The 17,275-nt window shown below is 34.3% G+C and overlaps 1 protein-coding gene across 1 annotated transcript in view; it reads right to left on the bottom strand.

Annotated features, from left to right (window-relative positions):
- The window catches only part of NCOA2 (nuclear receptor coactivator 2), a 133,690-nt gene that overhangs the window by 39,234 nt on the left and 77,181 nt on the right, over window positions 1–17,275 (bottom strand). Inside the window, exons 5-7 of the mRNA XM_015819114.2 lie at window positions 5,973–6,076; window positions 2,790–2,967; window positions 702–890 (exon numbers count right to left, since the gene is read on the bottom strand). Of these exons, the coding sequence (XP_015674600.1) occupies window positions 702–890; window positions 2,790–2,967; window positions 5,973–6,076 (471 nt within the window). The remainder of the gene's footprint in view (window positions 1–701; window positions 891–2,789; window positions 2,968–5,972; window positions 6,077–17,275) is intronic.

The following is a 17,275-nucleotide window of genomic DNA, read 5'->3' as shown; positions in this document are numbered from 1 at the left end:
TCACTCACAGGTATTTCATTCAAAATGCCGTATATGGGAATGCTTATAAATTTGAAAGTTGCAATGCTTTTAACATCATTTTTCAAGGAAGACAATGGACACTAACAAACTTAATGAAGTAAACTGTAATTTATAAAAAGTAAATCCTACTGTAACTTAAATAATTTCTATCAACATTTTTAGGTATGCATATTTTACAGCAAGTTCCATGAAATCAAAATGTCTTTGCATTCTACACTGTCAGCTTGGAGAAGAGATCAAGAGTATTCAGATGCAATAATTGCCATTGCTTATATACAATAAACAAATAATTATGCATACCTATCTGCATATACTGAGTGTCAGCAAATGTTTAATTTAAAAATCAAATAAACTCTAACATTGTATTAGTCAATAAGATAACTAGAGAGGTCAGAAAATATAAAATGTTTCCTATAGTCTTGTAAATAGTGCTTAATTTAGATCATATCAGTAATGTACAATACATAGGCAGCTCTCACAGTTTTTTTGCTGCTGCCTGCTTTAAGCTCCTCTATGGTAAATGCATTGTGGAGTGAATATGAAACTATACATGGACTCCTCATAGGCTTTTAATCAGTTGTTAGTTTGTTGTCTAGTAGTTGTATTAGTAACTAAATTGTGCCAAGAAAGAAGACAGATGAGAGAAATCCATCCTTCATACTTATAAAATGTCTGCTTACCTTCACCATCTTCCTTGATGGACTTTGGCTGAGAAACCGCAAAGCACTGCATAGTTTCATATTTCTGATGTGCTTCCTGGTTTTCATGACTTTCTTCTTCAGAATCAGTTAAAGGTTTTACTAACATCCGACAGTTAAAAGTATGGCTATTGCGCCTAGGAGATTCACCAGACCAAGGTCCACCATTCACTAAATAAAACAAAGTTTCATATAGAATAAACAGGCCCTTACCAAGATGTTCTAATCAATCATATTTAAAGCCATAAAGGTAATTTACTAGCAATCAATCTCTGAAATAGTAAATTACAGTCCTTGCCAGTGCTGACATTGCTGCTGTCTCAGGACTAGTTCAAAGTTGTTGTTACATCATATTCTCGTCTTGAGCTAAATCCTTGCCACAGTATAAACACTCATTCCATATTTCAGTGGTTCATACGTTTTTTATATCAATACTGCATCACCATAAGAAAAAAAAATCATCATGGGGAACAAGCTGATGAATATTATTTCCAATCATGAACTTCATATTCAGTGAAGTAGTGACTGAAAGAACTGACAATACAACAGAAAGCTAAATTCATCCACTGAGGTAAAACAATATTAGGCATCCAGGGTAAAAAAAAACAGTTTTTTCCTGTATGCTTAATATTGGGGTATAATGATGAACTCCTTGAAGAAAGAACAGAATAGTACTTGCTATTAAATATAATTTATAATTTCTAGTTACCTGAATACATTAGAAATAAGCAATATTTCTGGCAGCTACAGAAACCAAGAGTTTCTTTAATATTTCAAATTTAGCATACTATCTTCTCTGTGTCAAAATAAAAAGATGCTTCTTAGCAAAAACCATTAGTTCAACATGCACTAAATTAATGAAACTTCTCTCTCTTTCTCTCTCTCCCCCTTCCCCCTGTGTGTGTGTGTATGTGTATGTGTAAGTAAAGTAATGGCAAACTCTAATTGTAAAAAGAAGTCAGGAAGGTTTTGGAAAAGGTATTCAAATACCTACAAAGGTCAGAATCATGCAAGCTATGATATTCCTTGGAACACTCTTATGGAAGTGAAAGTTAGACTTCAAGTAAGGAGGTTAGAACTTTGATATTGGAAAAGACTTCTGATAATACTGTGGGCAGCCAATAAAATAAATCTCTTACTTGAGCCATAAATGACCAGGCTCAAATTATTCTACTTTGGACACATTATATGAAAGTCCAGCTCTCTGGAAAAGGCACTAATGATGAGAAAGGTGAAAGGAAAGAGAAGACGAGGACAACCAGCAGCAAGGTGAATGGAGTCAGTTACAATGGTGATGAGAACACATTGGGAGACTTGAAAGAACAGATTCAGTCAGACCATCATCTGAGTGAATCTATGTTATTTACCAATAACAACTTGATGATACATAATCAGTCAATCAACTAACAACTGTAAAAAGCACTGGTGTGCAACATGTCAACAAAAGGAAAAGGACGGTTCATTTTTTGTTGGTATTGTCAGTGCAAAAAGAATTCTATTTGAAAAGCAACCTCTCTGCTTTACCTGCCAGTGAACTGAAATGCACAGTGGTCAATCCCAGCAAATAACAAAATGTTCATTTCCTGTTGCACTTTGATGATCTGAAGTGAACTCTGCCTTGAAATGTGGGTTGGATGTTTGTGTGTGGGGAGGGTTATGTGTGTGCATGATCTCAGAGAGCATGGTGGACATACCATTGTTATCCATCCATTTTAATTTTTAAGGATTTTACTGGATATGCCCAGAAGTACCCATCACTACCATGGGTCCCATTTGTCTGAGACACTGGATTTTTTACTATTTTGTCAATGACATTAAAAAAAAGAAATATAGGTAGTTCAAGGCTCATGTACATTCATTCAGTGATCATTCAAAGTTACGGTGTGCTGAAAAATGGACTTATGATGGGTCTTTGAAATTCTGGCTTACAGGACCCAGAGCCTGAAGAATCTGAAGAATATATGCCATGGAATTGCAAACATTTGAAATCCATTCCAAATGATGGCAAAACCAAAATACAAAAGTAAACAAAAGCATATTCACTACAAAATATATCTTTAGAACACTTACCTGAAGACTTTGGCAGTAAGTTTCTGACAAATTCATTATGGTCTCCAACATGCAGGATGTTATATACCCTTGTGTTCATCAGTTCTTCCTGGTTGTATCGTAAGTACTGTGTCACATTCTCTGATACAAATACCACATTACCGTCTAGATTCACTACAAAGAAGAATCCATCGAGGGCCTGAAGTTAGGAAACAACGTTTTAAAACACTGTTGAGAATCCACACAAGATGAAAGTAATATTATTACCATCTCATAAAATCTCTTAAAGAGGACAAAGACTTTATTTATAATGATATTAAAAGTCTAGCTGTTTTGTTATTTTTTTATTAAAGACAAAGGGGCAATGCTTTCTTCCCTTTTTATTAAAATAAGAAAGTTTTCATACTAAAAAAGTACTATGCTTAACAACAAGCTGCTCCATGGATGTAAACATGACTGAACATTAAAGCTTAGAAATAATGCAGACTTTCATGTGCTATATTGTACTGGAGACAAGAGGAGATACATGGCTTAAATTTATCATGTAAGTTTTCAGCAGACACACTAAAGACACAAAGTTTTAGTGAGTAGCGTAAAAAAGTTAACTGCAAAATTCTGGAGCTTGAAGGGAAAATTAAAATATAACCTGAAATCCTGTGAGATCATTGAAATTATGAATATCTCAAAGTTAAAACTATTTGTCATAATATGTATTGAATATTTATACTGAAAAATAAGCTATATTTAAAAGCATATTTAATAACAGGCTGCAAATCTAAGAGAAGACTCTCTGTACCTAACTAATCTTATTCCCTGGTTAATGCACACAGATATGCATTATTTTAATTTAATTAGTGACTCACAGAACTAAAACCATATTAATATCCTGGTAGTAATCTAGGATAATATATGCACAAACTTCTCAACATAACTTCAAATTGGTATTCATGAAATCTTTTTTTTAATCTCCTCACCCCAGATTTTAGCATAAGATAGCACTGAAGTATGTTTTCTCTCAATAACAGAAATCTATGCTTTTTTCTGTTAGGTTTAGAAATCTTGTCTTCATGCAGAGTCATAGGCATACCTGTTTTTACAAATAGCACAGTTTTTTATTTAGGCAGGGTTGGACCCAACAAATCAAATTATTAGAAAGATTTAGCTTTTCTAGGCTGAAGAGTGTTTGCAATGGGGCCTCCATCAGTGATACAAAACCAGAAAAGATATCAGGATGGTTTGCTGTTGGATATAGCTCTTTAGCTTTTTTTTTAATGCCCCAAATTCAGAAGGACATAATTGCAATTGTGAGAAACTCAAACAAGAATGTAACATTTGGAGGTGGGGGAGAGAAAAGGAAAATAAAAGACTTTAAATCCCCCCCATCTAGATCAACAAAAAATACCAGACCCACCCAACTATGTATCTTCCCGCTAACTAAACTCCTTGGATTGTAATGTAATATAATCAAAATGAACAAGGAAATACTATCTCATGGTAAATGAATTGTGATTCTAACCTTTCTTATCTCTAGTTCTCAGTAATTTATTTTCTGCCTTTCTTATATGACAATGGAAGATGGGATCAATATGATTTCTTTTATCAGCTCTTTTTGCTGAAGTTAACAGTCAATGCAGTCAATAGTTAAAATACAGAAAAGACTTAAAACAATTAAATGCCTAATGAAAGAGCTAGGTTCTAGTTGGTTTTCTAAAGGCAAACAGAAAGGATAAAATGCAAGTTCTAAAGATGCGCATTCTGTAGTCCAAAAGTGACACAGGAGAAGGCCTCTCCTTTAGGCCAGTTAAATGAGATTCTGACAACTGGGGTTCTGCAGGACAAATCCTTCAGACCTTAACTATCGAGCAGGACTAATGAGATAATAATTACAGGAAACATTTATCTTCTTTTTCTGAATCTATGAGAACTAGGTACTTGAATTATGGGAATCAAATTTAAAGAGGGACAATCGAGAGCATCCTAGCATCATAGTCTGGTTTAGAAGCATCACTGCTTCAGACAGGAAGGTGGCGCAGAGAGTGGTGAAGATGGCTAAAAAGATAATTGGCAGTTCCCTCCCTTCCATCCAGGACATAGCAGGGTCCGTAAGATTGTCTGGGACACTACACATCCTCTTCACGACCTGTTCTCGTTACCTTCTGGGAGGAGGCTCCATGGTATACGAAGCAGAACATCCAGATTCAGTCACAGTATTAACCTTGTGAACTCTAAAGCTTCCTCCTTCTGTTATGTATTCAAGATGGACAGTGATTAATATTTATATGTTACTTATATGTAAGGGTGTAAGTCTATACATATGTTGTATATAGTATGTTTAAATGTGTGTTACGTATGTGTACATTTTGAGAGCAAGCAACTAAATTTCATTTTTAATTTGTGCCATTGTGCCCACAGTAAAAAATGACAATAAAGGTTATTTATCTAAAGGATGTCAATTTTGTCCATTCAATTAGCTGGAATCAAATACATTTCAAACTGGAGAAAAAAAAATCTTTCTTGAACAATAGTCTGCTATTTCCTGTATAGGTAGGTACATCTGTCCATAACATAAGTTAAATGAAAACAGCATTATTAAATTGACTTTAATTCTGGCTCAGTAAGAAGAATAAGATGAATGTTATTAAATAGTCTATTTATATATTAATAAATATACAGTTATTACATATTTATGTTATCACTGCCTCTATATTTTGTCTTTCTCTTGCAGAAATTCTTTACATAAGATACTGTTTTTATAACCATCTTTGATCATATCTTTTACCGACTGCAAAGTACTCAATTTTTTATTACTCACTGCTACACTTTTAAGTCAGATTATTATCTAAATAGATATACTCTCTTATAGAAAACTAGAAACACAATGCAAGTTAACTCTTAATCCTTCAAAGGGTGTTCTGAAGCTGAACTATAAAAATAACATGGAGAAAAACATAAACCAGCATATCATATATTCAAAGTTTTATTATATTTGTTTCCATATTGTACTATCTTCGAATTTTACAATCCATGCAGCCCGTAAACTACAATTTATTAAGTGAACCTTATCTGTAGAAACTAACATTTTTAGGATGGCACAAGATTTTATCATATACTGCTTTTGCAAAAACGAAATCTATTTTTTTCATCTTGCTGAATCTTACCAGAATATGGAAATAATTCTAAATATGAAAACTTTCAACACTTTACCTCAAGCATCATTGGTCCAAGTGCATCCTTGTCAATTACACTCTGGCCTGTGGATGACACATCAGCTTTCTGCACTTCATCTTCATTGGCTGCTGCTGCTTTCTCTGCATATAAAAAAGAGAGGGAAAAACATCTACTTTATAATATATGATATTGAGTGCAGTGCAGCGTATTGTAGTGAAATATATAAGATGATTATACTTGATATTTATTATTGAAAATGGGCATAATGAACCCAGATGGAATCAATCACCATTTTTAAATTCATTCAGATAGTACCAATTCCTGCCTGCAAGATCAGTGTTTGTCAGATAATATTCATGAGCAAACTGGTTATGTGAATGAAGAAAAGGGTTTTTTTCACAGTAGTCTCTTTTCAATGGTACATATTTATTACCAGGAATTCATTACAGTGAATTAATGAATACAAGTTTTGTCTTTGATCTCTCATGAATAACCTTTCAGTGGATCTTTATCTGTAATTACTTACTGAACTCAAATAGTTTAGAGGCAGGATATGTGATTTTTTTTATTACTGCTATGTTTTTATTAGTTAATTATTACAATATACTATTATTTACATTTTTACTTTGGAATCTAGTTTGAGATGTTTATTCAGAAAAGGGACCCCTAAATATTACAAATAATACATTCCTTAAGTAGAGAAAAGATTATATACATATATACAGTATGAAGAGTATCTTAAAGCCAGCCTTGTCTTCTGGTGACTGTGTGGATTAGTCCACTCAGTTTTCTCGGGAACATTTTTGGAAGTGGTTTGTCAGACCTTCCTCCTAGGACTGAAAGGGCATGACTGGTCTAAAGTTATCAATATGCTTTTTGTACCTAAGAGAGGATTAGAACTCAAATTTCCTGGTTTCCAAGTGCCTTAAACCAGCGGTTCCCAATCTTTATGGCTTGGCGGCCCAGTGGGGCGGGAGGGAGAGAGGGGAACCGGCCTGCGCAAGTGGCAGGCCAGCATGCATGCACACGCCAGGCTGCCACTCATGTAAGTTGAGCTATGCGCATGCGCCGGACTGCCGCTTGTGTAAGTCAAGCAGTATGCACACGGAGGACTGTCACTTGTGCAAGTTTAGCTGGTTGCGCACACATGCACACCAGCAGCCGCTTGTATAGCATGGTAGTGGGCTGCAACCAGGGGATTGGGAACCTTTGCCTTAAACAACAAGAACAAAATGACTTCTGCCTGTTTATAGGATTTATGTCCTGTATTTACAGGATTTTAGACAAAACTTTGGGCAGCTAAATAAGCACATCTAAAACAAAAATGTAATTTACTACTTAAGCTGAAAGATTGTACTTTATAACTTCACTAGATTTAAATTCCTGATCATTATAGTAGCATGAATGCTATGCTAATGACTGGTTAGAACCAACTTTGCATGTGAGAATGATGGATTTAAGCATTAGGACAATCTTTCTTATAAATGTACAGTACCTTCATATATTTATTATATATGTTTCCTAAACTATTAAATTTTCCTTCAATAGACTTGTAGATGAATATTTGTGCTTCACTACTTTGAAGACTGCTTTTTTATTAGTTAGCATTATTAAATATTTCACCTTGACTTTTAGCTCAAAGGATTTTCAAGGAAAGTGCTTTAATATAACTTAATTTAAAGGAAAAAACACATAAAAAGCTATGAAAAACAGAAATTCAATTTTTAACAGATTAATCTCTTTTCATTTCGTATGTAGATGGCAAAACTCCCGATAAGACAGTCAGACCAAAACTAGAAATTAAAATAAACTAAGACCAGAAAACAATTCTGGATGATCCTGTAAGTGTGAGAACTTTAGCTAGCCCCTGGGAAAAATGAGGCCATAATTCAACTAGAACTTATTTAAACTCAAGGCAAATATTATTAGATCATCTAATTTTATAGGATTCAATTATTATCCAAATAAAAGCAAATTATTGCTATTAAAAGCAAAAGCAAAATAGTGCTGCTAAAAATAAATGTGAGATCCACACATCATTTTAAGTCTAACTGGCAAATCAAGATTTACTAATAATGTTTTACTTGCATCAACAATTTACACTTCCTACATCTGTGGAAAGCCAGAAATCCCACACTGATGACAATTACTGAACTAAATATAAAGCATTTGGATAACAGTTAAGGCTAGAAAATATAAAACATTAATCATGAAAGAATAGCTACATCACACATGAAATATGATTTATAATATATTCCATTAAGTTTAGATAATTATGATGCCATCCTATTTACTTGTGAGTAGATTCATGGAAGTGAATGAAATGAGAAAGAAAGAAAAAGAGAGAGAGATGATTATCTGGTATATTTATATCTAAGAGTTCAGAAGAAATACACAATACAATTGAACATATATTGAATCTCAAAGTAAATGGAGCCATTTTTAAATATATACTTAACTTTTAATTTACATTCTGTATTTTTAATTCAAACCAATTTTATTATTACACTAACACGACTATAAAACTGGGGGAAAATAAAAAAATTGTACAACTTACAAGAAAACAGAATAACATTTACATAATTGCAATATTTATTTGAACAAATTTCAACAATCCATGGAATCTAAAAAGCCTTTTATTCTATTTCATAAATACATTTTACAATGGGGATGGGGGGTGAAATGGGAATGATAGAACATACAATCATTTAAAAGACTCAATATCGACATGATGGCAGTTGAAATATCTGGATTTATTTTTATTTATTAAACTTCAAATAATTCCAAATGTATAAGAACCCACAATATTGTTCAACTAAAACAAAATGGCAAAACTCCCAAATCAAACATTTTCATAAGCGTTTGAGTCTGACCAGATTGCAAATAGGTCAAGTGTAATGAAATATTCAAACATTATTCATACTCTTTGTTCATTATTAAAGATTATTTTCATTGCATTAGTCACTGCATTAAAATTTTGGATTTTTAATATAAAAGCACGTAATAATCATGTCTTAGCATTTCAATCAGTGGGGAAATGTCTATTATTTTCATAAGATTTCAGCTTTTCAGAAGAGTTTATAAAATTATTAGCTGCCATTCCAATTTCCAGTCTCAGGAGGAAAGCTATACCCTACCTAATAACACTATTTACCTTTTATTTAAAGAACATACTTTCTCATTATATTTTACAACATACCTTCATAGACCTGCACACAGCCAACAGGCACCCTTATTAATAAAAACCCAAAATACAAAAAAAGATATAATTGCAGAATGACTTTAGAAGGTAAAACCAGGGAGAATTATGCATCTGTACTAAACTAAAATTAGAAAAGCTGCCATATGGCACTGTGAAGCCAGCAGCACATTCTTATTCATTAGGAAGCATTCTGCCAACATTAAAACACAAGTCCCCTTCCTGCAATCTTCAATTGTGTTTATCTTTTCAACATTAATGCACGATATGTCATCAGCTTGCCGAAATCTCCTGCAGTGCATATTTTAAAAGCACAGCTGCACTATTTCCCGGTTTGTTTACTGAGATCAGCTTTAAGGGTAAAGATTTGCTTTACTCCCTTCTTAGGCACAGTCCTCCCTGTCAGCAAATGAAAGTGTCTAAAAATCTGCTGAGTGACGGTTATACAGCCAATCTTACACTATGAATGATACTACATTTCTAATTCTTTCCTTTTTTTTTTGGGGTACCCATCTAATGGCTGAGAATAGAAAGCAGTCTTGCTTTCACTTTTATCCCTAGTGATGCAAGTGCAAGGGGGTAAATGGATTAATCCAAGAGATATTCAGGAGCTGAAAGCTAGCTGACTCATTCTTTGCAAGTCAGTGATTCTCTTCCAGTAGAATTTGTTCCTGTATTGTATTGGCAAGATGTGTTACTTGAGGTTGTGCTAACTAGGTTCATTTGTCTTTCTCTGAGAAAGCATAAAACAATTCTCACATGAGAGACATGATAACAAATATTTAGAGGCACAATAGCTCATAAGAAATTAGAAAATAGTATGTAAAATACATCTAATTAGGACTGGATAACAGTGGAGAAATACTGAAACTTTTAACATATTTGGATTCTATTAGGAGACAAAGATATCTTACCGAGATTATACAAAATGCTTTCATTCAGCATATGAATCAGTATATCCATCTAGACCAGTTTGCAAACCAATAATGACTAAAACTGACACTGAACAAGGGAAATATGCAAAAATACAGAGGATCATTCCTTAAGAGTCAGGATCCAAGTCTGTATTATCATGATATGTTGCCAGTTGTATAGAATGGAAAAAATTGGGATTTTGTAGTTCTATATGTGATTTTAAATATAGGATGTACCAAAAATCAGGCCCCATAGGCCCATCATGTTTTATTATTTCTATCCAGAGAAAATGTTAGAATACTTAGGAATATTCAAAGGTCATGCACCAAGTAAATAAGGACGTTTTTTAAAAAAAACATTGTATGTTAGACAGTTTGCTTCAGTTTTGCAGGAAGAATTGTTCATGCTTTTATAAAAAAAACCTAGTAACAATTTAAGAACAAATTCAAGCAACATACAGTATGTGGCAGAACCAACTATAATTAAAAAAATGGAAACACATCAAACAGAATACATGGCATCTTCTGTTATTCATTGAATAATCTCATAGATACTGCCTTCAAGTATGGCAATTGACTACACAACAGAGAACCACTGGGGGAGTTATTATGAACATATTTGTTGCTAAAAATTACTATACACTGAATCAAATCCTTAAAAATCAAGGACTCAATTGTATCCTTATTCAATTTTCAGCCATATTAATGTTTCCATTACTGTTTTAGGAGAACAGAGGATTTCTGCTTCTGTAACCCCCCAGTAAAACCCATTGCTAGAAAGCATTTGTTGCAGATATCTTAAATCCTGCTATTCTTACTCTAGATTGGTATCACATAGCTAATCTTAAAGATAAAGGGGAACAAAATATTTGCATAGATTATGCATTTTCTAACCTAACAGTCTTAATAATCAATGTGTAACTGTATGCACAACCTGTGAAAAAAGTCATGCTCTGAAAATTGTTCTGTTGTTAATGCTGTATGATTTACCTAATTCGACTTTAATCTATATATGTTGAATATGAGACATCCCAGTAGACATCTCTGTGAATAGATTATCAGCTAATTAAGTTATCTTACTCAGCATCTAGAAGTTTAACATGTAAAAGTTGGAGCTAGAGAAATATGTGAGGTTGTATTGGGATTTCCATGATTTCACTTGATCATTGAAAAATGGACTAGGCTTTATAGACAAGAGAGATAAGTCATATGTCATCTTGAGGGAACTGAGAACGCTTACTGTATGACCACTCTTGATGAGAAACCATATGCATGGGCTAAAATTATACAATATGAAAAAAGTCTTCCTGACAATTAGTTGACAATTATTATTAACTATAGCTATACTTATTTTATGCAGAATAAAGTTCTAACACATTGTTCTGCACATTGCAAATAATAATGATGATGATGATGATGATGATGATAATGATGATGATGATGATGATGATGATTTGCTGTGATCTGTAATGAAGAATCAATTTGCAAGTCTATTTTGCCTATTGTAGATAATTTTTACAAGCCAAATAACAAAATAGTTGTGTTAGGTTTAGACAGAGGTATCAGAAACTCAGTGTATCTATTCTCAGGTATAAAAATTTGCTCGTTCATGATCTGAAGTCAAGGTGGAAGGCTCATGCAATTACATATACTGTAGTTATGGGCTAATAAATGAGCAGTTCATTCTGAGAAAGGATATTACAAAAAACTGTCAGAAATCCAAACATAATATTACTCACCTCCCATTAATTTATTGTAATTATTCCCTCTGGTTGCATTTCAGTTCATAAAGAAGTGAACCAAAAACAGGGAAAAGCACATTATCTTTTAGATCTACTATGCCAAATACTGATGCACTGAATTTCTTGTTAATAATATTGAGTAAAACAATAATTATATTTGCTCTCTCCATATTTCTCACCTACTGCAGAACTCAAGTAAGAGATATTTTTCAACAAGTTACAGAAATGATAGAGATTATTATTTACTATACTAGCAAAAATGCCATTAAACAAAACTATTTTAAAAAGCATTGTAAATTTATATGCATTAAAATTTTAGCATTACCTGTTAACTGTATCACACATGGCTTTAAAATGCATTAAATTAAGTAGGGAAAAAACAACAGATCTCGAAAAAGTGGAAATAAGATTAAATTTATCTTGAACCCTATACTTGTTTCCAACAATGGTCAAAACATGGTTCAAGTAACTATAATGACAACCAGTCTTCTGGTTATGCAACTCTAGCTGTATTAGCAAAATCACTTGCAATTTCACACTTACAAATCTAGCTGAGCAAACCAACAGGAACATTTCATTCTACTACTGCTAGAACAGAAACTGTGATTTTGCATTATCTAAATGATACCTACACCGCTTGCATATTAAGTGGCTTACATGAAATTAGGGAGCTGAGGCCAGGAGGAGCCATTACTCCATAATGGCACATAGATTATGGCACAGTTTTTCCCAGGATGCTAAATTAGATCCAGCATTGTGGGCCTTATGAAAAAAGTGAAATGGGGTTCTTCTGGAGATGAAAAAGTTCTGATGATAGGAATCTGTGTACTGGATTAAATTATTAACTTTAATTTTGTATTATATTTTAATTCTTATATTGCGGATGCTTATGTATTTTGTGCAGTTACACTCCTTTTTCTCATGGCAATAGCAGTAGCACTTAGACTTATATAACGCCCCACAGTGCTTTCCTGCACTCTCTAAGCGGTTTACAGAGTCAGCCTATTGCCCCCAACAATCTGGGTACTCATTTTACCAACCTCGGAAGGATGGAAGGCTGAGTCAACCTTGAACTGGTCAGGATTGAATACTGGCTGTGGGCAGAGGGCTCATGATAGTGTTAAACTAGAACACAAATAAATAAACAAATACAAAGATGTAGAATTAATTTTATCCTCAACTTCTTAAAGGGAATAACATTTCTTGTTGGACAAGTGCCTAGGCCAGTGGTTCTCAACCTGTGGGTCGGGACCCCATTTGGGGTCAATCGACCATTTCATGGGGGTCGCCAAGCAAGGCTGTCCGCCATTTTTTTTGTCCATTTTTCCCCCTTTTCCGGCGGGTGCCTTACCTCCCTTGGGCTGGGCCAGCTGGTGGTCGGCCTGCTCCGTCTCTGCCGCTTGCCAGCTACGCCTCGGCCGGCGCAGGGGGTGGAACCACGCATGTGCGGCGCTCCCGGGCAGGGAAAGTCCTCGACTTACGACCGGTTGGGTAGTCCTCGACTTACAACCAGTTTAGTCCTCGACTTACGACCGGTTTAGTCCTCGACTTACGACCGGTTGGGGTCATGGCATTAAAAAGGTTGAGAACCACTGGCCTAGGCGGGATGTCCTTTATGCAAAGGCATATTACACTATATGAATATACAATATATAGTATTTTAACTATCTAAACAAAATAGACAATTTGCTTCTCTAAGGTTGCATATGGTTCCCCACTTTTTTGCAGCCTGGATATATCCTTCCAACCCCACTGCTGACTTTTGATGAAAGCAAATGCATGATTTTCTGCTATTTTAAAGGAAACACTTAGAAACTATATAGTGTGCCCAAACATTTATTTGACAGTTAGAAACAAAAAGAGCATTTCCAGAAAATACCTTGCACACCAGAATGTGAAACCTTTGCCATACCATCAGTGTTGAATCACCATCTCACCTCCTGAGCTCTTCCCTAAGTGCAGGTCTTTAACTTGCTCTTCCCATCACAGGATATCAAAACACCCAATCCTGAACAGAGCTCCAGACAACCAGGGCTTCAGCAATCAACTGGCAGGTAGCAAATGGGGACAGATTTCATATTTCATGGACTATGGATATATTTCTTCAAAGTCTGATGGGATGTCCAATAACAAAGTCATATTACAGTAACAAAGGATCCATTCTTCAGGCCAGAATAGGAGCTCCTACTCATTGGCTCATTTTAAAAATCAGTTAAATTGATAGGCACTTCTGACAAAGCCATCTTAAAGTTTGTGGCCATACTTTTATGAATCTTAGGTAAGATAACCTTTATTGTCATTTTTATACTGTGGGCACAATGGCACACTCCAAAAATGAAATTTAGTTACCCGTTCTCAAAGTGAAACATATACATGACACACACCTAAACATACTATGAACAACATATGTATAGACCCACATCCCTACATATACGTAGCAAATAAATATTAAATATTGTTCATCTTGAATATATAACGGAAGGAGGAAGCTTGAGAGTTCGCAAGGTTAATGCTGTATGGAATGAAACTCTGGCTGAATCTGAATATGAATCCCAAGATTCATATTTGGCATATTTAAAAAAAATGTTGAATTAATTTTGACTGGCTTTTAATGAGTATTTTTATCGTTTGTGCAGATTCACTGTTGTTTTTATTGTTGTAGTTCTAAATTTACTTTTATGTTGCCGGAATTATATTTTAATATATATTTCGGTTTATATTTTTGAATTTAAAATTACTGATAGTACTCGATTCATGACTACAATTGAGACCAAACTTTCTGTGGTAAGCAAGACATTTGTTAAGCAAATTTTGCCCCATTTTTTGCCCTTCTTGCCATAGTTGTTAAGTGAGTCAATCAACTGTTAACTTAGTAACACAATTGTTAAGTAAATCTGGTTTCCCCATTGACTTTGCTTGTCAGAAGGTAGCAAAAGGTGATTACTTGACCCTGGGACACTGCAACTGTCATATATATAAACCAGTTGCCAAGCATCCAAATTTTGATCATGTGAACATGGGGATGCTGCAATATAAGTGTGAAAAACGGTTGTTAAATCACTCTTTTCAGTGCTGTTGTAATGTCAAAAGGTCACTAAATGAATGGTTGTAAGTCAAAGACTACCTGTATATTATAATACATACTGATAACAATTGATTTTTTATATTCTGTTGGTTGCTTTGGGTAGATAATTTATATTTAAATGAATATGCATGTTTTCAAAGAACAAAGAGACATATATCATAATTATCCTACAATCAAATGCTTACTGAATGTAAACCAAATTTAAACTGGATCAGAAATACCTGGAAAACTACAAACTATTTAAAAGAGGGAAAGAATGGCTTGTAAACAATAAAATAAATAGCTAGGCTAATAAAACCATGATTGCAGCTGTAACAGATAGTGTCTTTTTTAAATTAATCATTCTTCTTGTGGTTTTCATAATCACAGTACCATTATCAAAGGAAGAGGCTGATTTTAAAGATAAACTGAACGAAGTAAAATGACCAGTGTCTAATATAATGAACTGCTAATGTGCTAACTGCCACCAATGTCAGATTATACTGCACTCTTATTGAATTGGATCCAAAATGAACAATATGAAGTATATTTAAAGTAATTAATTGGATTTAATTCTGATTTATTTTAGAAAGTTCACTCTAAGTGCAGCTAACTAAATACAATTTACTATTTCAAGTACCTGTTTAGTTACTATTTCAACATAAATAAATAAATTTGTCATTTACTGGAAGAATTACAGATCCCTTCTTAAATGAAGGATATATTTAAGCATCTCTGATAGTATATGACATTTCTCCATACTAGTATTATATAGTTTGACAATAAGTTTCTTCAATACCAAAATAAAGAAACATAGGAAATTACTATTGATGAAGCAGTCATATCTCTACCCAAAGAGAATTTCAGAAGATATATTATCTACATAGCATTCACCTTCTGAAATCCACTGTTAGTAATTTATACCACTGTGTTTTTCATTACGGATTTTTAGATTTACAAAATATTTTATTTTCCAGGAATTCACCATGGGTTATTTGCAAATCTACTTTTTATTTTCTCAGTCACATTCTAACTGGGCTAAAAAAAATGGGACTTAAACTCACCCACTGAGTTTCTTTGATGGAGATCCACTTGAATTTTGCTTGCTTTTTTACTATTGTTTACTATTTTACTTCTCAATTATATCTAGCAGCCCTTGAGTTATAATACTAATTGGTACCAGAATTTCCATTGCAAAGTGATGCAGCTACAAAGTGTGATGCCATGTAATCCCATTTCTGAGCCCCAGGCAATCCTGGCATTCCCTGCTGCCATCATTAACTGAATCCCATCAGTTGTTAGCCGAGGACCACCCAAATCCAAGGAATTCCTGGCTTAGTCCCTGGCAGCTTAGAGCCTCAATAAGGTAAGGGACTTTGAACTTCCCTCACCTGCCTATCTTCCCTCTCTCAACTCTGTCTTTTTGGCTACCTTGCACTCCACTGCCTCTGCCAGCCTTGCTGCTCTGCATTTTCCTTTTCTTCCAGGTTATGCTAGTTCACCATGCTGCCCCTGGCTAATCTTCACTGTCTTTCTCCTACAGTTGATTTGGAGAACAGCTAGCACAGACTTCTTGATTCATTCCAGTTTGGCCTACCTGGGAAGACTGACAAGAATGCTAAAGGCCTTGGGCCTCTACTGCAGCCTAGCTATGACACTAAGTTGGCAGAAGATAGGCAGGTGGAGGGAGCTGAAGAGCCCCTGAGATTGTTAAATACAAGAGGGCTGCCAAATGCCCAAAGTTTGTTCATATGACTTCAGGGACATTGGAATGGCCATAACTTCAGGAACTGGCATTAAATATAATTCATTTAGCACTGCCATTCCTTTAAATGGTCACTGAATGAATGGTTGTAACTTGAGATAACTGATGATAATGTAACTTATGATAATGATGTAATTATGATGTTGCCATATATCTTCATGCTTGTTAAAATGTTATTTATGCTGTTGGATTTAAGTCAATAGCTACCACAGGCTGGTTTGACCATGTGAAATCTAAATGTGATCAATAAATTTGGATTCAGAATGAATACACCTATTAAAATATGTATTAAGAGTTCATTTTCACCTTCAACTTAATTTGAGGATTAATTTGAGGATTAATCCTATAGGTTTTTCCATATTGTTGCAAATCTGGTTGCTACAGTGGTCTCTTGGTTTAGAATATTTTGACAGAAAGCAAAGTTTCAACAATGAATATATGGCATCCCAGTATTTCAACTATCTGAAATTGAAAAATTTGCCTCCAGATGTTGTGGGTGAGGTTTTTAAGAAGAGATTGGACAACCGTTTGTCTGAAATGGTAGAGGGTTTCCTGCTTGAGCAGGGGGTTGAACTAGAAGACCTCCAAGATCCCTTCCAACTTTATTATTCTGTTAAATTTATAACTACCTAACAACAGGTTACTACATTTCAAT

The sequence above is a fragment of the Protobothrops mucrosquamatus genome, unplaced genomic scaffold, assembly GCF_001527695.2.
Source record: "Protobothrops mucrosquamatus isolate PMUCROS unplaced genomic scaffold, P.Mucros_1.0 scaffold860, whole genome shotgun sequence".
NCBI lineage: Eukaryota > Metazoa > Chordata > Lepidosauria > Squamata > Viperidae > Protobothrops > Protobothrops mucrosquamatus.
The sequence above is the reverse complement of the archived record's forward strand: the minus strand, read 5'-3'. Positions and strand labels throughout refer to the sequence as shown.